Source organism: Ammospiza caudacuta, chromosome 23 (assembly GCF_027887145.1).
Source record: "Ammospiza caudacuta isolate bAmmCau1 chromosome 23, bAmmCau1.pri, whole genome shotgun sequence".
Lineage (NCBI taxonomy): Eukaryota > Metazoa > Chordata > Aves > Passeriformes > Passerellidae > Ammospiza > Ammospiza caudacuta.
Window position 1 is genome coordinate 1534718 of NC_080615.1, and position 27058 is coordinate 1561775.

Genomic DNA, 27058 nt, shown 5'->3' on the forward strand with positions numbered 1-27058 from the left:
AAACTTGCTCCCCGGCAGTTCTCTTGCTGCATTTTTGTCTGTGCTCCCAAACCTGGGTGGACTCTCCCCTCTGCTCCCTCAGGCTTGGGTTTCTGCCAAGTTATCTGTCAACTGCACCAGCTAATTGCTGTCAAGTATTGGATCAGGTGCTTTACAGGAACTCTGGCAGCTGCCATGGCTGTAAATAGTGGCTGGCTGATGTTTCCCAAGGGCTGGAGGGGAGAAAAGGTGTTTCCCACTGATTATTGGGGTGATGCTGTAGCACTTGGGAGGCAGGAGCAGGTTTGCCCTGTTACTCCAGGATGTGGGCCTGGGAGGACCTGCCCTTGCAGGCTGTGTAGCCCCAGTTTGGAAGCAGACTGGAGTTGTTGGGCAGAAAAATGAAGAGGCTGAGTCATTTAGCAATTAGTGAGCCTTCAGCCCTGGTAAGAATCTGAGTAACTGAGAGGCAGTCTGCCTAGCGATTGCTGTTGAAGGATGTCATGGAGGTAGTCCACTTACAGTTCTGGCTGCTGTTCTGGGTTTAATATTTCCTTTTTTTCCCCTGCTCATCTCCCCATCAGCAAGCTGGGGAATATGCATGGAAAACAAATCAGCAGCAGATAGTAGCATGTGAAGTGATTCTTCTGCTGGCACGGGTGGGACTCTGGGCAGTAACACCCGTGGTGATTTAAAGTCCTAAGATAATGTGTTGCTTTCTTGCTTGCAAGCCCTAAAATGGTTTGGAGGAAGGAGGTGAGAACCTGAGCCAGTTGGTTTGTGATGGATGTTGGATACTGTACAGCTGGTTTGGGTTTTATGTACTTGATTTCTTCAGAACTCATGAGTAGAGGGGACAGGCTGCTGTTACTGGTGTAAGCTGCTGCTCTACTCGTGAGCAGGCACAGGTGTCTGTGCAAGAGGCTCTGGTCTCCCAGATAATACAGGTCCCAAAATGCCCATAGAGGTTTTTTTCCCCTTCTTTAGCATTTTTCAGGCAACATGGAGGCTCCCCATCCCCAGTGGACTGGCTGGAGGCCTGTGCTGGATAAGGAAGTGAAAGAGAATGGAGGAACTAGGGACTCACAGTGAGAATCTATGCTTGGGGTCAGCCAAGAATGCCAGGAGGCAGGGAAATGGGAATTAGTCAAGCAGGAAGAGAGCCAATCCTCTTTGATGCCAAGAGGACCTTCTAAGCACCCAAGATTGCTGTGGGTGTGGAGCTGCCTGGAGTAGCCTGTGGCATCCAAAAGAGAAGGGTGAAGCAGGACGGTCTGTGCAGCTCAGGGTGCAGGGGCAACCCCCCAGCCTGGGCTTGTCACTGCCCACACCCATGGAAGCATCTGAACTGCCCCAGCTAGTGGTTGTGAAAGGCTCTATAAGCAATCATGTGAAATGTTTTCCTTTGATTCATCAGCTGTAATTCCTCCTGGAGACATGCTTTTCTCATGGCTTGCCTCCTGTAAGTCAGCTGTTCCCGCTCAGGAGCTGAACTCTGGGCAGCCTTGCCTGGGTTCCTTTTCAAGGAATGCAGCCTTTCCTTTCACCCAAGCATTCGAGTGCCCATAACACTTGGGTCTCTCTCTTCCCTGATCCTGTTCTTTGTGTTCCTAGGCTGAGGTTTCCCCTGATGAATTTATTTGGCTCCATGATCTCTTTACTTTTCTTACAGGTTCTAAGAAGATGGGTACAATGAGACAAAAATGTCAACCCCTTGTTTTGTTCAAGGGGACAAGCCAGTGCTGTTGCTGGATTACACAATCCCCTGGCATTGCCATCATTTGATGGGACTCTTGAGTTTCCCATTCCCAGTTCAGTGGTATTTTGCCCTGACCAGAACTGAGCACAAATTTGGGCTGGTTTGTGTTTCCAGAATCCTGAATTGTCAGAAATGTGCTGCATCAACATGAAATGCAGTTTTTGGAGTCTAAGGGGTTTCTTTGTCACATAAAACAAGTAAAGAAGTTTTCTCTGATGCCTGAATGTTGAGGCACAGGGGGGAAATCCAGGGAGTTGCTGATAGACTGATGAGGGAATAAAACTCAAGTGGACTGGTGGCTCTCAGCAAACTCGTGAACCTTTTCCTAAGGGATAGAACTTTTCAGGGTGATTCAAAACTGCTCTTCCCCCACAGAACCCCACTTGGGTACCCTGCAGGCAAGGCCAGTTGCTCTGAGCTGCCTGCTCTGAGCTGCCTGGCTCAGTTCTCCATCTTGCCTACACTTGTTTCCCTTCTCTCTCATTCTTTCTCCTGTTGGCTCCCTTTCCTCTGGACTATAGCAGAGGGATCTGGGATTTGCAGCCCGTCCCTTCCCACTTGCCAAACCTCCTTCCTGGCAGTGCTGCTTCAGGAGTCCTTGTGCCTTAGCCAAGAGGGACATCTAGTGGGGCTGGAGCTCAGGGACCTGGGGCTTGTCAATATTTCTTGCATTTTTATTTATTAATTTGTAATCATAATGAAGGAACAGGAACTGAGGTTTTACTTTGTCCTGGTGGCATGGTGGCAAGGTGGACCTTTGGTGCCAGTTCATGGGCTGTTTCTCTCTTCTTACTTGCACAAAGGGAAGTGACTGTGGAATAGGGCTTTTATGGGAAGAAAGGTGCTGTGGTAGGTGCCACTGTGCTCAGTAAAACAAAACCTGTCTGAACACACTTCTCAGTGGATTTGGTTGCACAAGGTTCAAACTTTGACTTGGAAAATCATCTTCTGCTCTCTTCTTGCTTGACCATGATCCTGCCAGTTGTGGCAGGAGCCCCAGACTGCATGTGGGCACAAGGGAGAGAGAGTAGACGCTGGATCTGGTGTTCAGGTGATGGAACATCCCACTGCAGATCCTGTTGGAGCAGGTGCTGGGGCCCAACTGCTGGCCTCTTCTCATTAACTGTTTTATCCTTTAGCATCCTGTTATTCCAGGCATCTTCTGGGGACCATCATCCATAACAACTCCTGTTTAGGGAAGCTTTTAGTGGGCCACGTGTCTGGGGAGCTTAACTGCAAACTGTGGGACACTAGAATGCAAACATTTCTACTTTTATTTGCTCAGTGCTGCAAAAGTGCTGCTGATGCTCCCTGGGCAAGAGAAGGACCACAGTAAATGCTTCCTTTTGTGTTGCTGTAGCATTGTGTAAGCACAGATCTCAGAATGTTCCTTAACTCTGCAGGGAGGGCTGAGGCACAAACAATGCTCCTATTGTTAGCGTTCAAAAACACATAATCACGGGGGATTATATGTGGTGCTTTTTTATTAAAGAGCTCTGGGTACCAGGGGTATATTCAACCCAAATCTGACTCTGACCATACATCCAAAATGATTGTGTTTTTATACTCTATCGTTATATAACTTTCACGTTAATTATTAAACTTATATTGTTCTATTGTATACATAGATTTAGCCCCCCTCTGAATTTCCAACATAGTTTCTCATTATTCTTCTTATGGTTATATAATAATTATATTTAATTACTAAACAATCATCACATCTAACAATTATATAATTTATCATACTGCTTATGCAGGTGCAGTTGATCTGGGAAAACACAAAGCTTAACATTTTAGATTCTATCTTTAACTTTTTCCAGGGCTCCACTATCACTATGAGCCGTCACAGCTGTTTCTGGTTAAGATTTCTCCCCAGACTCCGCATCTCTGTCCACACAGTGGCGCTGCTGTGCAGAACAGCAGTGAAGTGTTTTACTGGGAGAGGCTCAGCTTCCCCCTCAGCACTGAGTCTGTGCTATAGGTTTCTGTTTCAGGAACACTGGCACAGAAGCTCAGGAAGAACCACACAGCCACAGTATTAGAAAATATCCCAGTTTATTGCAGCATCTCAGTTCTGAGAGTTTTACAAAACAATGTATTTACAGGTAAGGAAGGGACTAAGCTGGAGTGTGCTTTGCTGGGGCAGGAACAGACTACAGAGGAAAAAGGAAGAAAATCAGCACATTCACAAGTCACATTTTTCTTTACAAAAGTAAGACAGGTGTAAGGCTGGTGTGCACAGCTCATTGGTGTTGTCCTTGTGGGGAGCACTCCAAGAAAAATTCAGTGCAGCCCTTGTGCTCTTCACAGTGATTCCAGGCACCTGGGGCTCAGCAGAAGCTGTATCAACTCAGCTCAGTATGATGTTAAGGCACAATGCAGTGATGCCAATGGCTCTGGGTCTCCACATGTGCCAGCAGCTCTGCCTGTGGCTTCTCTCATAGCGAGTGATAGTGTTTGAGCTCTGCCCATGGCTTTCTTTGGGGTGAGTGATGGCTTTGAGCTCTGCCTGTGGCTTCCCTCAGGGTGAGTGGTGGTGTTTCAGCCCAACATCTCTCTTTCAGGCCCCCAATCCTGGACTTGGCCAAGCCAGAAGCAGAGCTGGACAGAGGACAGAAGGAGGAGACCATGGTGTGGGACAAGGGAGGGATTCCAAAGGGAATCTCCCCAAAACTATGGTAAGACCTCCATTATGGCTGAAAACCAGAGAAAGGATATGGACGGCTGTTTGAAAACAAATGCACCACTTAGAATATATGCTGAAACGTTGTTTTTGAACTTGTCCAATAAAGTTTGCCTCTAAACACAAACTGTTTGTCTTTTTTTTAATTAGATTTTTTTTTTAAGTTTATTACTATATGAAATCTTGAATGATGGCTCATTCAAATTGTTCATGGGAGCTGCACTAGCTTACCCCCCCAAGGGAAACTTCTCCAAACACAGATTTCTCAGACTAAGGCCTAAACCCAACTTTGGCTGCACATGGAGTCCCAGGCGCTCACAGCGAGGTAGAGGGAGGGTTGAAGTTCACAGTAGAGGCTGTGCATGGCTGGCACTGCCAAGTGTCTTCAGCCAGAGCTGTCCAAGAGGTGTCCAGGCCGGGATCCATCCCTAGAGGCCTGTGTGCTCCTGGATCCAGTCTCGCAGGCTCGTGAGCCGGCTGTACACCCCAGGTTTGTTCCTCTGGGCACAGCCATCGCCCCAGCTCACCACGCCAGCCAGGAACATCCGACTGCTGGGCTCCACACTGACCAGGGGCCCCCCAGAGTCTCCCTGCACAGAACCACACAGGAGCATAAGGACCAGCCCCATAGATCACTCTCATGCACAGTGTTAAAGTCACTCACAAAAACTGAGCAAGAAATAATCAGTAAATCTCTGTCTAAGTCAGCTGTCATTACAATTTTTTGGCCATTCCCTGAAACAAATATTTAAGCACAGCAGTAAGAGCCACAGTGCCAGAACAAAGAGCTATAAAATACCAGTCAAGCAGCCTGGCTTGCTAACTAAGAATCTGAATAAAAGCCAGAAATTGGAGTATGGCTGTATATCGTATCTGGTGAGATGGAGTCTGGGCTGTAGTTTTTGAGCTGTAAGTCATGCATCAACGTAACTTGCTGCTGGTGCCCATTGTAATCTGTTCATTTTCTGAATCCAGGAGAATTCCCATAGATTTGTTTTATGTTAAAAATGTAAATATAAGTGGAAGCACATGAGCAAAGGACTGTCTCCCTGCCTAATAACCAATAACCAGCACTAAATCCAGGTGCTGCCTTACCTGGCAGGCATCCACACCACCGGTCAGGATCCCCACGCACATCATGCGTGGTGTCAGCTGGTCTGTCAGGAGCTGGTTACACACAGTCTGGTTGATGAGCCGGATCTCTGCCTTCTGCAGGATGGAGGCTCCTGTGCCTACCAAGATGGAAGAGCATCATAAGTAAAAATACACATTTTTTAACAACTCCCTGTTTTTCCCTCAAGAAACACAGAAATCATACACTTGTAGAATTTCAGAACGGTTTGAATTTGAAGAGAACTAAAGCCTGTCTTGTTCCATCCTGTGCCACAAGTAGGGACAGTTTCCATTACACCAGGTTGCTCCAAGCCCTGTCCAATATGGCCTAGAATGCTTCCAGGGATGTGGCAGCCACAGAGTCTCCTGGAAACCTGTTTAAAATACATCAGTGCAGCACCAAATCACATGCCAGTGCTCACCTCCTTCTGCAGTTGCTCCCCATCCAGTCACCCACAGGTCCTTGCCCACAGGGAAGTTGTGGGTGGCATCGGGCAGGCAAATGGGCTGGACAACAGCCGTGAAGGTGACAGGGCTCTGCAGCTCCAGCACAGCAATGTCATAGTCGTAGGTGTAGTCATTGAAGAAGGGGTGGGAGATGATGCGCTTGATTTTGCGGGTTTGCACATTGGGGCCGCTCCGGTCACCTTGGTCAGTCAGCCCCAGGTAGGCTGTCCACAGGCTGGGATCTGAATACCTGCACAGGGGCCATGAAATACAGGGTGAGACCTCAGCTTGGAGACAGCACTGCTTACTACCTTAAACAGTTTCCTTGAGGAATGCCTCTCAGAGTCAGTGTTGGAATATTGTGGTTTTGGTCGCCACAATATAAGAATATTAAACTATTAGAGAGTTTCCAAAGAAGGGCAATGAAGATGGTGAAGGGCCTTGAGGGGAAGCCGTATAAGAAACAGCTGAGAGCACTTGGTCTGTTCAGCCTGGAGGAGACTGAGGGGAGACGTCATTGCAGTTACAACTTCCTATGTGAGGGAGAGAAGAGGGGTAAACTCTGATATCTGTTCTGTGGTGCCCAGTGACAGGACCAGAGGGAACAGCCCGAAATTGTGTCAGGGGAGGTTTAAGTTGGGTATCAGGAAAAGGCTCTTTTCTCCAGAGAGTGGTCAGGTACTGGAACAGACCACTGCTTGATGCAGGGCAGTGGCCACAGCACAAAGCCTGACTGAGCTCAAGAAGCATTTGGATGATACTCTCGGGCACATGGTGTGACTCTTGGGAATGGTGCTGTTCAGGGACAGGAGCTGGACTCAGTGATCCTTGAGGGTTTCTTCCAACTCAGCTTATTCTGTGATTCTGTGAAATACTTGGAAGCACAGGGATATGAGGCCAGTACCTGATGCCCTGCAGTGGCAGGAAGCAGTGTGCTGCCGACACCAGCCAGCTTGCTGACACCAGCGAGGCCCCACAGATGTGGCCCTGGCCCTTGATGTGCAGGCTGACCTGCCAGGGCCACTCTCCCACGTCCGAGTTCTGCCCACCAACGATCCGCGACTTCCTGATGTAGGAGCGGAGACCACAGTCTAGGGCAGAGAAGGAGAACGAGTGCTTGCTTTCTCCTGTTCTCATCCCACGCCTCCCCTCTGTTCCTCCAGGACATCTGACAGGACAAATACCCTGTTTACACATGTCAGGAAGGGTTGATGTTCTCTGCACAGATGCTAAATTACTACAACATTTACTGGCCAACTCTATAAAGGGGAGATAAGCCTCTGTATTACCCATCTAAGCCTTCCTGAATAACACAGACACCCCACAGGCCGCTAAAGAACGTGGCTTGGATATTTCCAGATCAAGCTCCTGTACAGAAACACACAGGGGCTCTCTCTGCCACACTGGGGTGTTTCTCTGAGAGACCCAGCCCAGAGTCCCATGTCTCCCCTATTCCTGAGGCACTCACTGCAGTTGTCCTCATCAGAATGGTCCTCACAGTCCTGCTCCCCGTCACACTCAGGGTTCTGTTTGCTGATGCAGTGTCCACTGCGGCACTTGTACGTGTACTCCTTGCAGGGGACCGTGGTCTGGCCTGCTGCAGGCAGGATGGAGGCACAGGGGTTAGTCCCAGTTCTGGGGAGGTCACATCAAGTCCACCTCTTCTGCCCAACCCCAGAGCATTTACACCCCATGCAAGCACACACATGAGGGTGCCCAGCCCCAAGGAATTCCATCAGAGGCTGCGTTTACTGGCAGTCGCCCTCCAGCCGACCCTCACCTGTGCTGCAGCTGCCCTCATCGCTCCCGTCCCCACAGTCGTCCTTGCCATCACATTTCTGTGTGCTGGGGACACACTTCCCGTTGTCACACTTGAAGCTGTCAGCTGGGCAGCCTGGGGACAGAGAGCAGTTCCTGAGGGCTGGGCATGAATCGTGCAGCACCTCAGCACACGGCTGTGCCCAGCTCCCCTCCCCGAGACAAGTAAAGCCTCTGCAGCTCCAAAATACTGTGTCTCCAATGTCTTCTCCAAACTGCACACCACCACGCAGTTATTCAGCCCTTTCTATTCCTACACCAGTGCTCATCCTTCTTTCCTCTGAGCTCTCATTCACCTGTATCAGGTGAGCGCTCATCATGCCTGGGCTTTTTTGCCTGCTCATTTCCAGCACAGCACTTCCCTCCACCCCACGAGCCTCCATCACCCTAGTCACCCCCTGTGTGCCTGCTTGAGCCCTCAGCCCTTTGTGCCTGCAGGGTGAGTCACTCACTGCACTGTAGCTCATCGCTGTTGTCACCACAGTCGTTCACGTTGTCACAGACCCAGAACCTGGGCTTGCACCAGCCATTCTGGCACTTGAACTGCTGCTCTGTACAGGCTGGAAGAGCAGAGTAAGAATCACAGGATCATTTAGGTTGGAAAAGACCTCCAAGACCATCAAGTCCTACCTGAGACCAATCACCACTTTGTCAACCAGACCAGAGCACTGAGTGCCATGTCCACTCATTCCCTGGACACCTCCAGGGATGGGGGACTCCCTTGGGAAGGCTGTTCTAATGCTAGAAATTAGGGGAGAGGCCTGCAAAGGCACCTGTGAAGTCACCAGCAACCCACCCACCATGGCAGCTCTCCCAGTGGGTGTGCAAGCACTTGGGAACCCCAGAAACCAGCTTGGGACCATGCACGTGTACATAAATACACTACACACTCAGTACATCACAGTATTGCCACTTCTCTGGAGAACAAAGCCATTTGGAGCTGTTGTGTCTGAGGTAGTGGATGCTGAAGCTGACATCACAACAGCAGGACAGCCAGAGGCAATACTGAAGGAAAGCAATTGCTGCAAGCAGTGGGAAAGCACCTGAGAAACCAGGATCATGGGGCAGCAGCACATCCTTCCCCAGAAAACTGCTCCTTCCAAACCAGGGCACCTCGTCCTCTCTAATAAACTGCAGACCCTGGACAATAACATTAACTATAGGACAGCTGTGCTAATCCAAGAGGAAAACCTGTTACACAAAGAAACAACTCCTGTGTGTCCCATGGGTTTTCCAGATGAGCTCTGCAAAGCCTGCCCAGTTGGGTAATGAAATGTGTCCCTCCACACCACTCAGCTCAGCCAAACCCACAATCAGCAGGATTAAACAGAAAAACACATTCCCAGCTGGAAAGAACTGGAAAGAGAGGGCGATGCCACTGGGAGAGGGCTGGATTAGCAGGAGCCCACAGCTCTTAGGCTGAGAAAGGATCCCCAGTTGTGCACCGAGTCTCACTCCAGTCTGGAGGAGGGCGGCAGTGCTGGTTCCAGCCAGCACTGAGTCACATTACCCAGAACAAGCCTAACCACCCCATGGTTAGGCACCATGGCCTTTCCATGCTGTGCCAAAGAGAAACCAAAGGCTGGACTTACTGCAGGACCTCTCATCACTGCCGTCCACGCAGTCCAGCCACCCATCGCAGCGCATGCTCCTGTCGATGCAGCGGCCAGTATTGCAAGTGAACTTACCAGGGCAGGCTGAGAGGGAGAAAGGGACAAAACCACACATGAGCCCTCATGACATCCCCTCTACATCCCTTCTGCAGAGTTTCCTATGCCTGCTTACAGCAGAACACAACAGGAAGACCAGGAGGTTTTCAGGAAAGCAAGGCATGCTGCTATGCCCCTATGGAAAAGGCTGCTTCCCATTTACAGGGCAGTGTAAACACAGAGGAGGGACAGCTCCACATCTCAGGGAAATGACTTTCCCCTCCCCAGCCCCAGGGTTTCAACTCACGGTCACTGGAGTCGTAGGACAGGAACTCTGCAGAGAAGCCTGTGTCTGTGTAGGACTGGTCCGAGTGGAACTGGAGCTCGATTTTGTTGGTGGTACTGGCCACCACAAACTGGGAGCGCTCCCCACAGTACCTGCAGGGAGAGAGCAAACAGGAGTCAAAAGGCTCGAAGTCAGCACCAAGAAAACCTCCTTCTATCCCTGATCTCCCTCCACACTTGGGAAGCTGAGAGGGCAGGAGAGAAGGGAGCAGGTCTGATCCCAGCACAGACTGCTGGGCCTCAGGGTCCGAATTCTGCTGCTGCTGCTGGCAGAAGGTTTGGGCCAGTTGTAAACACCAACTTGTGACTTTAGGAATGACTGGGAACAAGTTCTTCCACATCCTTGCCTGCCCTACAATGTGTCTGATCTCAGATACACTGGACTCAGGCAGGATCCCATCTCACCATGGGCAGATTGGATCACGTACGTGAATAGCACTGCAGAGGCAGGTGCTGACTTTGATACCCTCTCTCTGAGGCAGGGTCAGCTCCCTTGTCCAAAACATTGTGAAACAAAATTAATCACCTGCCTCTGAGATTCTAAGTTTTCTCTCTAGCCCAGGTTGTATCAGGCTGAGGAATGCATCTAGAAATGCATCACAGGATATGAGTGCCCTGAGAATGGAGAGCTCATTCAAGCAAACCTACCCCAGATGTTCCTGCCTTCCCACACATGAGCTATGTGCTGTGATGCTCCACAGCATCTGAGGGGTGTTTCAGCTGCAGCACACCACAGTACCAAGTGTGGGACTCCCCACTCATCATGGGGCAGTCCTGGGCTGAGGCAGCTGTGGGGTTTTCAGGGTCTCCCCCGAAAATGACTGCCGTGGGCCTCCCAAACAGAGAAGTCCAGTTAAGCAAAACCTGTCTGGGCCCCTCAGGCAGGCTCCAGGGCAGCAGGCAGTCTTAGCAAGCTCAGCTCTTAAGTGAGCCCAGCTCTTTAGTGATTTTCAGCTCTTTTGCTTGTTAAGTGCCTTTGGCAGATGCAGGGAGAGAGAGGAGAAGCTCTGTGTGAGGTTCCACAGAGATGTCTTTATTGGTGTCTTCTGGAAAGGGTCTCAGTGACAGCTCTTCTGCCAAACTGGGCAAAAGCAGGGGTTTATATAGGGTACAGGAGTTTTAGGAAACAGTCCAATAGTAAAGGTTGAGGCAAAAGTGACCTATAGTCTTACAGAGAGACAACAAGGGTCTGAAGGAAGAGGGGCTTCTTTTGGTCCAGTCATCATGACTAGGCATTTCCTGTCTTAGCAGGTCCTGTGCCTGCTACACTGGGCACCCTCCTGCCTCCTCCCAGCCCTCAGAGCACCAGCACACTTGTTCCCACAGCAGATTATGGAAAGCACCAGTTAGTGTGTAAGTAAATGAAGCCACTCCATGGGTTCAGCCACCCAACACCCACCTTGTGCCGTTGATCTGCACATAGTCTTTGGTGCAGGAGCTGACTGGGATCCCGGGCTCCAGCACAAAGAACATGTTGAAACGCACCTTCACATTCTTTCTAGAGGGAACCTGCAAAAGGAAGCACGTCAGTGGGATGTTCCTTTCTGGAGCAAGAAAAAAGGAATAGTTTCACAGGAAGAGGGTTGTGCTTGAGGGAGGACAGAAGATAACTAAAAAGGGGAAATCAGTTTTCCAGTAGGAAAGAAACAGCTTCATAAAAGTCCCTGAGTTACCCTGGCTCCAGAATCCCCAGTGGAACAGGCATACAGAGGGGTGGAAGCCAGACCTGTGGTCAACAGCCAGTAACTGGCATGTCCCAAAGCCCACACTCTCATCCTTCTTGCGTGAAGTTACAGGGTTTTTCATGGTCTTCTGCGGGGTTCAGGCCTCTTACAACCTCTTCTGCCTTTGCCTCCAGTTCCTAAAGGTGCCCTCAATCATGCCAGACTTGGAGCCTCTGGGCCCCAGTTGCTGTGAGCTCCCTTGCATCATGTCCTGTATGACCAGGGTCATTTGACAGACTTGTTAAGGGAAAGAGAGGGCCCATCTCACCTCAATGTTCCAGACACAGTCCATGTCTGGGGGGTAGTGTGCTGGGTAATAGGGAGTTGTGAAGGTGCCGCTGTCTCCCTTCAGGGTCTCACCACAGGCTAAAATCAAGCAGGAAGGTAATAACAAATTAGAGATTTAGATGTGGTTTTTCCAAGCCTCAGCTGGCTGTCATTGGAGGCAGTGGCAACAGTCTCTAACATGGTTAAGTCACTCTCTGGAGAGAGCAGCTTTGCTCCAAGGCTTGAGAGAACCCAGGAGATCAATTAGGTGCTTCCATCAATCTGCATGTCTAATCCAACATAATTCTCATTTTTGCCTCCTTGGGGAACATCCTTACTGCAGTCAAGAACACCATAGGCAAGGCAAGCACCTGCTTCCAGGTGCTCCAGCCCTGGAAACATCCCTGGCAAACTGACCCCAGCCACAGCCACCTCCCTGTTCAGCTGCCCATGGCAGGGAGACATGGGGAAACAGGCCAAGGCCTCTGCTCACCTTTCATCTTTGGGAGCTGGAAGAACTCAGCCTTAAAGCCAGGGAATCGTCCCTCCTTGTTGGTAACCAAGGTGACTAGCATGACATTCTGGGAGGAGAGGAAGGTCAGGTTGTAGGATGGGGCATAATTCCCACAAAGTCTAGGAAGCAAAGGACAGAATTCGTAAGGCACTACTGCACAGGGAGCCTCAAGCAGCACAGCTCAGCTCTGAGCAGGAGATCTCAGGATCACCCCAGACTTGGTGCCATACAGGAACACCCACCTAACCAAGGCATGGGGCTCCACGGGGCTCAGAGAGTCATACACCTTGATGTAGTCACTGTCATCTCTGCATGGCTCCAGCTCCAAGGTCTTGAAGGTGAGACTGATACTGGAACTGGCATCTGCCCTCAATGCCCAGTAGCAGAGGGCATTGTTGGGGTATGGGCTGTTGGGGAAGCCTGGCGTGGTGAAACTGGTGACCTCCCCTTCCTTGGCATGAAGGGAGAACATGCAGCTGTCTGCCCAGAGAGTAGAAAACAGTTAACAAGGCAAAGAAGCCTTGCCCTGCCTTTCCCTGGGATGCAGAGAGTAATTCCTGCAGGCTATCCCAGGGCAGAGACCTCTTCCTGGATAACAGCAAGGCCTATGCCACAGTCTGTCCAACCCCAAAACAGCTCTAAGAATCACACTGGGGTCTGCCTTGCATGCAGAGAACCTCTCTCCAGACCCTTCCCCATCTTGCAAGAGAAACACCACCCTAAAGAGACCACTGAGATGGAAGAAGAACTGTACTTACTGTCCCGGGCAGAGTGAGCTATGCTGGGGTCCACAGCTGCAGGAAAAAACAGAGCTGGCATCACCCTTTGGGCTATGGGAAATCCCTGGGCACAAAGCCAAGGTTGTTCCTCAGACTGTCATTGATCTGGCCTCACTTGTGGAACCTCTCCCTGCAAACTGGCAGGAGAGCTCTTTCCTGGCCTCTGGGAGCTGAGGGAGCTAACTTTCCCTCTACAGAGGGAGAACTCATCCTTGTCCCTCTTCCCTGGGCTCAGAGGAGAACACAGAGCATTTCAGCAGAGGGGAACAGGTCCGTGCAGCCCCCTTTAGACTCTACATCCCGTTAAGCTGTGCTGTGACATCCAGGCCCTTATACCACCCTCAGGGCTGGCTTTCTCATGAGAGGGCTGTGACCAGCACCTTCTCCTTCCAGAGAAATATCCCACCTGATCCCATGCAGAGGCCCAGGGACAGTGGGACCGATACTCACGGAAAGCAATGACTGACTCCACCTTCAGCATGGGGTTTCTCAGGCGCGGGTTCCACCTCTGCACCAGGCTCTGCTTGTCAGCCATCGCCCTGTCCAGGCTCTCTTCCCGGTATTTGGGCACAAGGAATTCTGACCAGTAGTAGGCAATGACACTGCCTTCACTGTGGAAAGGGTAATTGTGGGATGAGGGCAAGGACAGACATGGGAGGACTCAAATACCACTAGAAGGGGGCCAAACTACTTGATTAGCCAGTTTTTGGAGCCTGGCCACAAGGAAGGGAGAGTTTCATTATAAGTTAAGCAAACAGCAAAGGCCCCTGCCAGCCTGAGCAGTCTCTCTCAGTGCTGCCAGGCACCACCCACTGCAGTTCACTTGATTTTTCCCAAGACATCTGGCAGAAAAAAAAAATGTATTTTCAGGTCACTTTTTACTGCTCACCCTTTCCTGTGTCATTCAGGGTGATTACGGGGGTACTTCTATCCCAGCATCCTGGGAAGGAGGGTAAATGGCTGATGTGATATCCTGGCATCCTAGATAGGGCTCAGGCAGTGCCTAACACTCACCTGAAGGCAGTGATTACTGTCTCTTTGTGATAAGGACCAATATCAGCATGATTCTTGTAGATCTCCTCCACCTGAAAGAGTTAAAAAGAGGTGTTCAGCATGTCTAGAAGTGAGGAAAAGGGAAAGGCTGAAGATAGACAGAGTTTCAAGCCTGCAAAGGAAACCCAGGGCAAATCCCTGGCATCCCTGTGTGCAGGAATCTGCAGAGCCAAAGAAAGAAAGAAGGAGAGTTGAGAGCCCCAGAAGAGCACAGAGCTGTCCATCACAGCCTGTTCTGACTCAGCTCACCCACTCTTCCCTGGGGAAGGTGAATCGCCAAGTCTGAGGGAAGAGGCACAGCTTCAGCCTCTTTTAGACACCCTTTTAGCTCAGTTCCTGGCCCTGACTCATCCAGTGATTCTGGGACGTGCCCTGGCAGCTCCTATGACACCAGGAGATGCCATGGCACTGGGCTGGAGCTGGGATGTCAAGATCCAGCTCCAAAGAAGGTCCCTGCTCCCAGCCAGTGTGACACAGTGAGCAGGGAAAGCTCCAAGGAATCTTACATGGCATATCCCCATGGCCGTGGGGCAAGAGGAAAATTCCTTGCTTGTAGAAGGAGGGAGGCAAGAAATCTCTTACCGTGCTCTTCACCTTCTTGGCCAGCATACTGAACTCTGGAGAGCTGGAGTTCTCATAGGCATCCAGGAATTCCCAGTTCAGAACCCGCAAGTGGCCATTGAAAACCTTCTGGACAGGTGTGTTCCTATCTGGAAGAGAACAGCTCAGGGTCAGGAAGGGCAATCAGAGCTGGGATGGTGCCACAGCAGATCCCCAGTGACAGCAATTGGGGCAGGGAGGTGGAAATGGTGTCTCCAGACCTTCAGAGGGCACATGTGAGCAACACTGGGTAACAAAGCTTTTCCATGTGGAGGGATACGTTCCCAGGGTGTTACCCTACATGTCACCACCCACCAGACGCTACACTCACATTTGAAGTGCCAAAACAGGAGGCCAGTGGTGAGGGAGACAAGTAGAAAAACAATGATCAGGACAGTGATGACCACCTGCCGCCTTGGGCCGCGTTTCTCCATCTTCTTGGAGTTCATGGCAGGGAGGAACTCCACCCCTTCATCCAGGTTGTTCATGTCCTGGGAGAGGAGGGAAGGCAGGACAGTGAAAAAGCTGTTCTCAAAGCCTGGCTTGGGGAGGTCCAGCCACAGAGCAGCCTGAAGCAGGTCTGGGGACAAGGAATGCGGCAGCACTGAGAGCAAACCTCAGTGTTGGCAGCTCCACAGCCATGGCAGGACAAACCCTGAAGGTTTCTTCTTTGCTTTTCTGCACACACCTAATTCCTTTCTGGGCCTAATTTAAGGTCATGACTTCAAGCACAGTCAGGGGCAAGTCCACACACCCTCCTGTGACCATGGCAGGTCACAAGCCCACAAGCTCCAAGATCTGCCTCAGCAGATGAAACTGCAGAGAAAAATTCACCCCCACAAAGTGCTCATGTTGTGCAGGTGTGTCACCCAGAGCTCATGGGGCACAGCATGCTATAAATAGCATTTCCCTAATAGAAATCAAGCTGCTTCCTTCCTTTACAGCTTTTTCACAGCTCTCTGTCATGCCTCCTGAACCAGCAGCACTCCTGTGTTTCTGCTTAGAATCTCTCATCCAGCACAAATACTTGCTAAAAGAAATAAACCAAAAAATTAAGAAGAACACACAAAACATCCCCACAACCCACGAGCAGCCATGCTCCCAGGACAAGACGTGGAAGAGAGGAGTGAGGAATGACACAGCTCTTGCTGTCATCATAATGGGCTGCGTGAGGAAGAGGAAGATGTGTTGAAGCATCGAGCTCTGTATCAGCTGTAAAACCTGAGCTCTATATCAGCTGTAAAACCATTGGTATCCCAAGGTTTCAGTTTCTCACACCTTCTGTTCTGTTCCTCCATCCTTGTCCTGCTTGTGCATCTGTACCTCTCACCTGGGGGGCAGCGGGGGGGGGGAAGGTTTGGACAGCTGCAGACCCAGATGTTTTTTGAGGATCCCACACAGCATCCTTGGTACTGTTGGACATTGTGGGGGCCCAGATCCACACCTACCCTGGCACCTCCTCTCCTGCCAGCATTGCCAGTGGTGTGGCCAGAGCTCACCACATCTGCTTCTGATCTGTGCCTCCCTTGGGAAGGAAGGGCTCTGCACATGCTGCAATGGCCCAAAACAGGAGGATCCTTCACCTTTCTGCTCACCACCTTCCCATTTTCTCCTTAGCAGGCATTCAGCAGCTTCCTGGGCTCTGGAACCTCAGCATGGACACCACGGCACAAAGTGCCAACTCACACAAATCTGTGGCATTTCCACGTGCCCCATGCTCCAGAAGGGTAAAGCTGTCTCCACAAACAAGAGGGTCAGACTCTGCCTGTCCTCTCTCAGCCCTACTCCAACAGCTTGGGTTAATTTGAAGCAAATGTCACAAGCCCCTAAATTAAGGAAAAATATGTACAAGGGGGATATAGCGTGATAGAATACAAGGAAATGGCTTTGAAACAAAAAGATAGCATGGTTTGACAGGATACTGGAAAGAAATTCTTCCCTCTGAGGGTGGTGAGGCCTTGGCATAGGTTGCCCAGAGAACCTGTGGCTGCCTCATCCCTGGCAATGTCCAAGGCCAGATTGGACAGGGCTTGGAGCAGTCTGATCTAGTAGAAGGCATCCCTGCCCATGGCAGGGGAGTGGGACTGGATGGGCTTTAAGGTCCCTTCCAATCCAAACCACTCTGGGATTCTATGAAAAACAACTAGCAAATGGGATCCTGCTGACACAGGGATCTCTGAGCCTGCTGTACAGACATAAGGAAAAAGCCATCTTCACTGCATTTCCTCACTGAACTTCCAGCAGGTACTTCATCTTATCTTTCCTCAGCCTTGCCTGGCAGGAAAGCCCAGCTCCCACTTGAACCATTCCCCCACTTCTTTTGCCCTTTTCTTCACCCAATGCCTGTACTCTCCTCCCACCCTCCACACCCCATTGCAGCCTCTCCTCCTTGCAGTATTTGCCCAGGGCCCTTCAGAACAAAAAGGGAAGTGGCAGGCACCTTACTCCGAGTTGTTGTCAAGGACTCTGTAAGTTTAATCCTCTGCAAACACCAGAAGACCACCAAGACCAGAGCAACTCACCAGTTTTCACATCACCTGCTCTCAGAATCCTCTCAGTTTATTATTTGGCGTTTTTGAGTTTTACTGCCTAAGGCTAGACAGAAAGAACTGTTTCCATCCCCAAAATCCACCCACCTCCAAAATAAAGAGACCTAGCAGGGCTGCAGAGGACAATGCCATGGGAAATGCTCTGAATCCTGTTTGGCTTTTGATCATACAGGAAAAGCTTGAAGATATAACCTAAGGAAACTTTCAAACAGATGGCACACAAAATAAAGCTTAAATACACAGAGACATCCTAAATCAAGAAATTCTTCAATCAAAGTCAAGACTACCTGGAATTTGACACACAGTCTTCCAAACTAGCTCCTACCAGTTTTCCAGTCATGAAATAAATCCTCCCAAAACCTGGTAAAGAAAAGAAACTGGCCACAAAACTTGCAAACACATCCCCTCTCCCTCCACATTGCTGCTCACAATGCAGAGCCTTCTCAGGACTTCCAAGACATTGCTGCTGTTTATCAACATCTGCAGGAGTCTATGGCAAGAAGACATTCTCAGGCACTTAAATGATCTATCAGTTTCCTCAGACTTCCTGGAGCCAGCGAGGAAGAACTGCAAAGAAAACCAATTTTCCACAAGAAAACTCTTCAGCTGTGGGGACCTTCAGCCCTCTGCAGAGTTCATACACTTGCGTTTCACCAAACTGCCAGGAAAAAATGAGAGTCAGCAGCAAGCAGGAGCTCCTGCTGTATGACACTGCACAACAATGTGGCTGATGCATTTTAACATCCCCTTTAAGCTAAAGATTGTGTCCTTGCAGAGAGAAAACTCTCCCAGGGAGAAAATCATTGCTGTGATTAACTCAGAAGGCAAACAGAGCCCCCCTCTACCTCCAGCACACACAGGCAAATGCACGGCTCCTGGAAGCAAGGAAATTAGACAGGAAAACTCACCATGCACTCTCTTTAGGCAATTTCTCTGCTTTCCTTGGAAAAAAATTAGTATGAAAAAGCTAAACCTGGGAGGTTACAGTGCGCCTTCGTCAGTTTTTTCTTGCTCCAAAGCTGAGCCAGCAGCAACACAGAAGTCACAGGAGTTCAGGGACTTCTGGGAAGGTTACTTTTGTTTTTCCCCCAGTACAAGGTGCACAAGCAGCCACTGGCACTGTTACTTGCCAGAAGTTATCCCGTGACTACAAGCAGATAGGAGGCACGATCCAAAAAGGTTTCCCTCCCTACTCACCCTCTGTGTTGTATTCCAGCTCTCATCCTCTTCCATTCCCATACCCTATGAATGCCATTATGTTCCTCAGCCAACACACACACTTGTGTGAAGAGCCCTCACCCATCACAGCCTGGGTAAGGAACAGCCATTCCTGCAAACTCTTCCCAATACCCAGTGAAGAATCTGAAGCCTCTCCCAAGCACTGGAATGATGAATCAGGGCATGCGCAGAAGGTCTCAGATGAGGCCCTGTGTCCTGAACCCTAAGAGGCTGAAACCTCCCTGCCCACACTCTGCACAAAAATCACCAGTTTGACCTGAGGATGAGACTAGCCTGTGTCCCACAAGTGCAGCTCAGCCTCTGCCCCTCTCACTCCCTGTGCTCCACATGCCCTTCGCGGCCAACACCTGTCACCATTCTCTAAGCTGGACAGAAACCAGACAAAATCACGTGCAAGACAGGCTCAAAGATTATGGTTAAATCAAGAAAAAGACAATTGCAATGTTAATCTCCTTCAGCTGATGGCTGCTGCACATTTCCCTCGCGTGCTCTGAACAGTGGCAGCTGTAAACTAGAGAGGAGCTGAACACGCACTGGGCTCACCTTCTCCATGGTTCCTCCAGAAACCGTCTCTAGCCCCAAGTGACTCAAGGTCTGACTGTCTCACCCTTCTCAAGGAAACTGCTCCAATAAACATTATTAACAGAAAACCTCCCTTGATATTCTCTCTGCCTTAGTCACTGCAGCAGTTACTTCCTTCTGCTCCTCCTCACTCAGTCCTTGCCGGTACGGCCAGGCTCCCCACACAGGGAGTGTGACCCACACTGGTCACAGCATCAGCTGTGGCAGCAAAACCAATCCAGGGAAAAGTTCAGACAGGCACTGCCCCAGCTCTCTCATGCCTCAATTTCCCCTGGAGTACCAACCCCATGAAGAAATTTTGAAAAGAAGTGCACATAGATGGATTCATAGAGCGCTTGGAGGGCTCCTGCTCCTCTGCACAGCATTTGAGCTCAGTCCTGGGGAGAGCAGACCTCCCACTCCTCCTTCTCTAAGCCACACAATGTATTTTTAGACAGTGACTGTGCTCTGTCCAACTGGACAAACCAGATGCAGAAGTGACTAATTCTGTCAGCAGGAAATTCAGCTGGCACAAGGGGGTGGTGGGAACCAGCTCTGCACTGGAGATCTTACAGGAAAGCAGAGATTCTCCTGCAGTGGGGGATCATGGAAAGGCTGGGATACGCCATGGAATACGACTCCCCAGCATGATGTGTGCAAAGCAGGGGTCCCACTGGGATCAGCATCCCCCAGTGAAGCTGGTTTCTGCCTTTTTGGCACTCCCAGATGGTGATGTGTCCCAGGCACCAACCCCCTTACTGTTCCCCTCTCCTCCAAAACAGCTGTTCAATCTCTCCCTCAGTTTCTGCATCTGTTTACAGGATTCTGACCCACACGACTGGGCTCCTGGCCATTAGTTTCACGTGTCCTTTATGAACACCAGATAATTTGTTCATCCAGCACCAGACATGAGATTTACCTACTTCCTTTGACTTTCCCAACTCCTTGTATGATCTGGGCAGCTTTGGTCCTGAGGTTTGCCACAGGACTGCTCAGGACCAAAGCTGCCCAGATCATACAAGGTAAGAGCAAGTGTGCAAACAAATAAAATCTCACAGCAAAGAAAGGTCACTGTCTGACACCAATGTACACAACCAAGACAAGGAACCCATAAAATGCCAGGCTGGAGGAGGCATAGGGAGGTCAGAGATGAAGCAGAGTCATTGGACAGCATGGTTAGACTCTTGAGGGTAATTACAACTTGCAGATCCCAGCCTGTGTATCCAAGAGGCAATTCCCACCTCCCCTTTTGTAGCCACACCTGCCTCGGGTGGTGTTCAATAAAAACTAAAACAAATACCACATGAGAAACGAGAGGAATGAAACCTGTCGACTGGGCCACAGTCTCAGGACATAGCCAGCAAGGCAGTTCAGAGCTCAGGAGACCAACACAGTGGGCTTGTGTGGCAAAAAGTTGTATTTTCAAAAGCTGAGAATTCCTGGATCATGTTGAAAGCCCACACCAACTTTGTGGTGCTGGTACGAGGGAAAACAGCCTGTTACCCATCAGAAAAAGTAAAACGAATGTAAACAGCATGTGCAACTCACTTCACCCAAGTAGCTCAAGTACAGCTACAGCATCCTTAAATCAACTCCCTCACCAACTTTTGCTGCAAACCCAAATAACTCCTCTGGAAAAAGATCTGATAAGAATAATCTTCTCACTTCTCACTCTTGATAAGAAATAGATGGAAACAGCACACATGGGAAGCGAAGTTTACGTAAGGCGTATTCATGCTGTGCCACCCCACCACAGGCAGCAAAACACTGAAGAAACTTTACCAGTGCATTATTTTTTGTCTTCAGTTCTGTATTAAGGGCAATGAAGCTATAAAATGATGACATCAAAACTAGAAAGGGAATATGGGGCAAGAGCTCAAGGACAGAGTCCTCTAGACTGTGCACCTTCCAGGCGCAGAGGGCAGGTGCAATAGTGAAAGATACAGGTCACACACACCTATTTCACATACCAAGTTTGAGCTTAACCCTCTACAGCAGATTGTCTTGTGATCACCCTGAGTCATATGAGAAAACAAATTCCTTTAGGTTTATTATAGAAGAAACTAATGTTAATTTTTGCAGATAGCATAGGCTTGGCTTGCTGTCCCATCCAGGCTGATCGGTGCAGCTCTGTCCTGCATCACAGCAGCTCAGAAAAAGCTACCATGCTTCTGTTTTTCTGTGGTACTAGAGGATTTTACACATAAATCTTAGCAACTCTTGGGGAGAAGCTGGGAATAAAGGTACTCTACAGCCCTGATCAGTGTACCTATGGGCCATGAAATTCCTCCTTGCAACACCCTGATGTCCCAAGAGCGGCAGAGAAACATGCCACAGATGCAAACAGCTCATTTAAATCACTTGTATGTCTTTCCTGGTACAGACAGAACTGTCTGGAAAACAGAACTGCCTCCAGCAGCTTAACCAAAGCAGCTGAGCCCCAGACCTCAGCCTCCACAATCCTTGTGACACTTTACTCATTCCTGAAGTTCTGAGGTGGATCAGGATCATGGGTCTCTGATGTTTGAAGCCAACAGCAAAGAAAACACGAGCACCTCCAACCAGGAAATTCTCCGTCTGCCAAACCCATCCCTGTTGGCTGCTCCCTCCCCATCCCAGCCCATGGCCCGGATATTGCAGGGCATATTAGCTCCGGGTCTGTCCCCAGCAGCCTTTGGATGGAAATGACACATTCTACCCTGGGCAAGGGGAGGAGAGAACCTTTGTACCGATACCTTCCCCAGAGCCAGGCCCTCAAAACACTCTCACTGCTCCCTCAAGGGTTTTACAGAGTGATCTTTCGTTTGCTGAGCAAAGGTCTGGCCTCAGCCCTTTTCTCGTTGTGTCTTCCTTATCCCTGTTTGCTTTTGGCACCAACAGCAGCCAAACTGGCCCAAGCAGCAGCTCACCTGCCAGCCACTACCCCAAGGAAACTCTGCACCTTTCCAAGGAAGAGCAGCAGCTTCTCCTCAGCCCAAGAACTACAGCAGCTCCTTTACCAGCACAGGAGGAGACACAACGTGTCGCAAAACCACTAATTTCCTCCACTCTCATAGGGGGCCAAGTCCAACAACAGTCCATGGGTGACAAAATCCTTGGGTTGTTTCCTGCCAGGAGGGCAAGTACTGTCTTCAGGGAACCTGCTCTGGATCTGATCTGTCCCTCTTAAACTGACACAGGGGGAAAACTGATTCAGAACTAGGGAAGGGACCCGCTTGAGCCCTCAGTCCTGCATAAAGACAAATCAGAGCACAAAGCTACCTTCTGCTAGGAGAACAAGCGAGGCAGGGAAGATCGTGTCCCACAGGTGCCACCCCAGCCTGTGGGACAAGGAGCCACCCCAGGGACAAGGAGCTTGAGCTGAAGTGCTTCAGCGAGAGCATCTCCTTCCCACTCCCAGTCATGGCACACACCGGACAGTGGGATAGGAGGCAAGGGAAAATTTCTTGCTGCAGGCCAGCTTTTTGATCAGTGCCAGAACCAGCAGCTCCAATGTTGCTGCAAGATAATAACTACTAAAGCCAGGCCTCAGAGACAGACACCACACAGCCTGCTGGCAGGGTGGGAAATGCTGTTGTCCTGCTTTAACCCAAAACCCTGGGTTTGGAACAGCTCTGTGGCACAGAATAGGCTCTGGAGGTGCAACCCAAACTCAGCCATCCCTGCCCGACCCTCAGCCAGGAAAATCTACACAAGAAGTTCACTCAAGTCTCGGAACACACTGATTATGCAGTGGTTAATTACTGAAGTCCCACAGCCCTCCCTTTACGACGCTTGAACAGGTTTAGTTGGATCTGTTGCTAAACAACCCAGAGCCAGGCCCTGCACACAGCTTGCTAGCGTGGAGTTTACCTTTACTCACAACCCCACTGCTTTAGCTGAAGCCGAAACCAAAAGCCCTGGAGCGACGGCAGCACCAACACCGAGGAGATCCAAAACCGGCACTGACAGGCGATCTCCACTTGCCCAAAGATGGTTTTTTTCTGCTCTGCTGAGCTCAGCAACGTCCCCCAAACAAGTTTTCCTGACCTTACCCAAGGGTGAGCTGGAATCCCCCCTTCCTGTGGGATCCAGAGCAGCCCTGAACCCACTAGGCTCGAAGGAACCAGACGAGCGGAGGACGAGGCATCTCGGCCCACGGCTGGCAGGTGTTGTGGGAGCTCCCCTGCCCAGGTGTGCCCTCACCTGCAGCTGGGCGCTGTACCGCACGCCGGCCCCGCTGCCCGGGGGGCCTTGCTCCATGGCCAGGCAGTGCGGCGCGGCTCAGGCCGCCATGGCGCGGTGGCTGCGGCCTGGGCGCCGTGCCCGGCTCCTCCTCCCGGCGCTCCTGCAGGTGCGGGCAGCCGGAAACGCCCGCAGGTGCTGGGCCGCTCCCGCCTCGCCTCTCCACAGAAATACGGGAAAACACCGTGCCCAAAAGCCCCGCATCAGCTCTGCAACATCCAAGAGATCCTTCAGCCACGAGCTTTGCTTTAGCAAATGAAACCAGAAAAATCTTGTCTTCTAAGAGAGGCTGCCCTGCAATCGGTAGGAGGGCTGGCTGGCATGCAGAGATGCACAGTTCCTAAAGAAAAGCTTTGTGTATCCGGGGTCTCATCCCTCCTCCGGTGACAGCATTATCATGCTATGAAACCCTGCTGCAAAGAGGGCACTCTCAGCACGAACAGATAGTTTACCCCAGGGACAAGCCTCGTGCTCCCAAAAACATTTGGTACACTCAGAAGCAAAATATTACCTTTCCTCAGCCTGAAATCTGCCCTCAGCAAGGCTACATCAATGTAGGAATGAGCTTTCTCTTGGCTAACAGAGATCAGATGCAACATGAACAACACAGCAGTGCTGCAGAAACTGCTGTGCACCCAGACGTGGCACTCAGGGGATGCTCACATAGCAACAGCCCCTGGGGCCTCTGTGGTTTAATATTAAACAGAGAGGGAAAGGAGGAACTGGGGTTCTGAGAAAACTCTAATGCAGGCTTAAAAGAATTTGTAAAACTGAAAGCTGCATTCAATCTTACTTCACCATCTACCCTTTCTTGAAAAGATGATTCATACACACACATTCCAATATTTAGGTTTCTCACATTCGAGAGCAAGTCAGGATTAAAACAGTTAGATCAAACTCACTCTTTCACATAAAAGTTCTTCCTTTCTCCATCTTACATGTGCCAATCCGTATGAATATGCAATATGCCCATTCAAAGTTGAACTGGCCACCCCACTGCTGAGCCACACTTTTTACACCAATTGCATCCTGCCCTGAAACTGAATTTTTTAAACACTTGAACACTTAAAACTGCCCAAAACTCTTGTTCTGGTACAACAAGAGTTGCTGATCACACGCAGAAAATACCTTGCTGAGTCTCCTTTGTTTCCCCTTGCTCTACATGGTCTCCTGCGGAGCAGAAGTTTTGCAGGCTTTTTGCAGGTGGTTTTTTTGGGAAAAAATAGAGAAGGAGTGAGGTCTCTGAGCCTGCTATGGTGTAGAAACACATAAACCACCGCCTTCCCTGCCCCCTCAGCAGCTGCCAGAATCCAACCCACCGCAGAACACGGCACAGGAGGCAGCATCCCCGAATTTAAGGTACTCCTTTTGAAAAGGTGCCGTGTTAGTCAGGCTGCTGATGTCAGGAGCTCTCAGCGCTCCTGCTGATGCCCAGCCCTGCCCAGAGCTGTTTTTACAGCCACTCCCTTACCTGCCTGGCTGCAGCCTGTCTTAACACCCCCGTGAAACAGCATATTTTGGGTACAAAGCAGCTGCTCCCAGCTGAACTACTGCTCCTACATTCTACACGTTCTTCCTGTTTGGCGCATCCACTGATCTCCTCCAGGCTGATGGCAGGCAAACACCCGTGCATCAGGAATGTAGATGATAAGGGCAAAATGTGAAGATCCACAATCCCTGGTTCGACACCGAGCTGTGAATGCTCACTGTTCCCTGTCATTCAAGCCACTGATATTTTACAAACTAATTCACGAGCCCTCTTTGAACAAGGGGACACAGTCACCGTGGGGAAAGCCAGCAAGCAATATATGTGCAAAATGTAAATATTATATAGCTGGGAGGTGGCTAGTTCGAGGCCTCAATACCAGGATTCCGGTTTTTCTGTTGCTGGAGCACAGGGAATTCCTTCGTGGCTGTGCTGCAGCCATTACCGAGTCACCGTGGTGGGAGCAGGTCCCCTCCTGGGCAGGGTACAACCCCAAAACATACAATAACAATTCCCAACCTGTCTGCCACGTGCTTTTTTTGGTGAGACACTTCCATGTCTGACTGAAAGACGCTGAGCGCAGCCGAGGCACGGTGAAAACGCAATAAAGCATAAAGTTCAAGGCACTTACCTGCATGCAATGGCAGCAGCCACCCGCAAAGCTTCTGTTTGCTCCCGCTGGAACCACTTTATCCAATAAAAGCTGTCACCTCCTCCTCCTCGCGTTGTCTCAATGTAGCCACAACAGCATCTTGAGAGCAGAGACGAGGTTTCGGAGGAAGGCGAGCCCTGAAATCTGAGAACCAAGTCCGGCTTGGTCAGAATCTGTGCGAGTTGCAAGAGCTAGATCGCCCTCAGCTCGAACCCCAGACAAGGATCAGCTGCAGGAGCAGCAAATTCTGTCGGGGCAGGCAGGATCCTTCCGCATCAGCTCCCACCCCTGGGAATACCATGCACGTGAAAGAAGGGAAGAACTGCTTACAGAAGGAATGAAAGCCGGCTGCCGGCGGGAGAGGAGTCTTCTGGTGAAGGCAATTGCCAGGAATTCTAGCAAAGGAGCACCATCCATCCACACAGCGACGGGCCAGATTCAGTAAGGGACGAAGGCTTTTCCTTCCCGTAGTATGGCTCAATGATTGTACTCTCAGCGCGACTCCCAAATTCAAATTTCAGCGACAGTGCACTCCCACCCAGATTCCTGCCAGGCAACCCTGAAACCACCCCATCTCGTAGCTCAATCCGGTCCGGCAACTTCTAAAGCATTACAAAAGACTGGGAGAGAGATAAAACTCACAGGGTGTCCTGTTACTTTGCATTCCAAAGAGTAAATAAAAGGCTGATTCAGTGGGAGGAGAGGAAAACGTCATCCAGCAGCGCTGTGCTTTCCAGCTGAACAGGCAGCCCCCAGAGCAAGGGCTGGGTACGGCTGGAGATGGGCACAGCCACCTTGGGCTGATCCAGCCTCTCTATCTGCAACGCAAGGGAATAATTACTGACTGTGGAGAATGGGAGCTGGAAAGGTGTAGCGAGTTGCTCTCAATTGGCTACATGCTGCTCTGGGGCAGAACAGGGAGGTGGCACTCCCCTTCCCAAAGCTGTTCAAGGGTTACTGTGTCATTTGGATGGAAACTTCTCCTTTGATCTCAAATGCTTCTCTCACGAGCTCAGGAATGAGAGCCCTGCTCCCAAAACATGATTTTGGCAGAGATCAGAAGTAGCTCTGCCCTCCTGAGATCGTGAAAGCTGGCCAGAACTAAGGGGTCTAGTGCCCTGCTCCATCTCAGGGATGTCATGGGCATAAGGGCAGCCTCCAACACACCCCAGACAGCTCCTAGAATCGCTTCCAAAATCCAGGAGGGTAATTTCCCGTGCCTCTGCTTCTGGTGCCAGCCACGGGGCTCCCGAAGGAATACAAAGCACTAGGAAACACTAGGATGTAACTTTGCTGCCGGGACTATAAAGACAGCCAGGTCTCCTTGAGCTCTTCAACGCTAGAAAGCAGAGAAACTCTTTTGTGAGCTCTGAATCAGCAACAGTGTTTGCCAGCCAAACTGTGAATGCAAGAGTGGACAGGCCTGACCGCCTAGTTTCTGGCACCGTGTGTTTTGAAACCACTGGGCACGCCCAAGGCTCCAAGTCAGGTAAAGTTTGTCTTCTAACGAGCTGCAAATGTGTAAACTGAGGCCTTGACTTAGCTTAAAGCAGAGCGCCCTTTCACCCTCCCCCAGATCTCTTTGACTCACCTCAACACAAGCTGAAAATTAAGAAT

The 27058-nt window shown here is 50.4% G+C and overlaps 1 protein-coding gene across 2 annotated transcripts; it reads right to left on the reverse strand.

Moving 5' to 3' along the window:
- Positions 1-3776: 3776 nt before the first annotated feature.
- Positions 3777-26011, reverse strand: ST14 (ST14 transmembrane serine protease matriptase). 2 transcript variants are annotated; one of them, XM_058819055.1, is made up of 20 exons: positions 25772-26011; positions 25421-25585; positions 15062-15221; positions 14713-14840; positions 14092-14162; positions 13528-13688; positions 13057-13092; positions 12541-12778; positions 12278-12417; positions 11786-11883; positions 11193-11302; positions 9756-9886; positions 9392-9496; positions 8252-8359; positions 7762-7875; positions 7450-7575; positions 6886-7072; positions 5957-6231; positions 5517-5653; positions 3777-5011 (listed from the first exon to the last, which is right to left on the reverse strand). In XM_058819055.1, exons 2-20 carry the CDS (start codon positions 25424-25426, stop codon positions 4850-4852), a joined length of 2493 nt encoding a protein of 830 aa, XP_058675038.1. In that variant the 5' UTR covers positions 25427-25585; positions 25772-26011; the 3' UTR covers positions 3777-4849. The 2 variants fall into 2 exon arrangements, with proteins under 2 accessions (XP_058675038.1, XP_058675037.1); XM_058819054.1 differs by having other exon boundaries at positions 7450-7578.
- Between the last annotated feature and the right edge of the window lie 1047 nt (positions 26012-27058).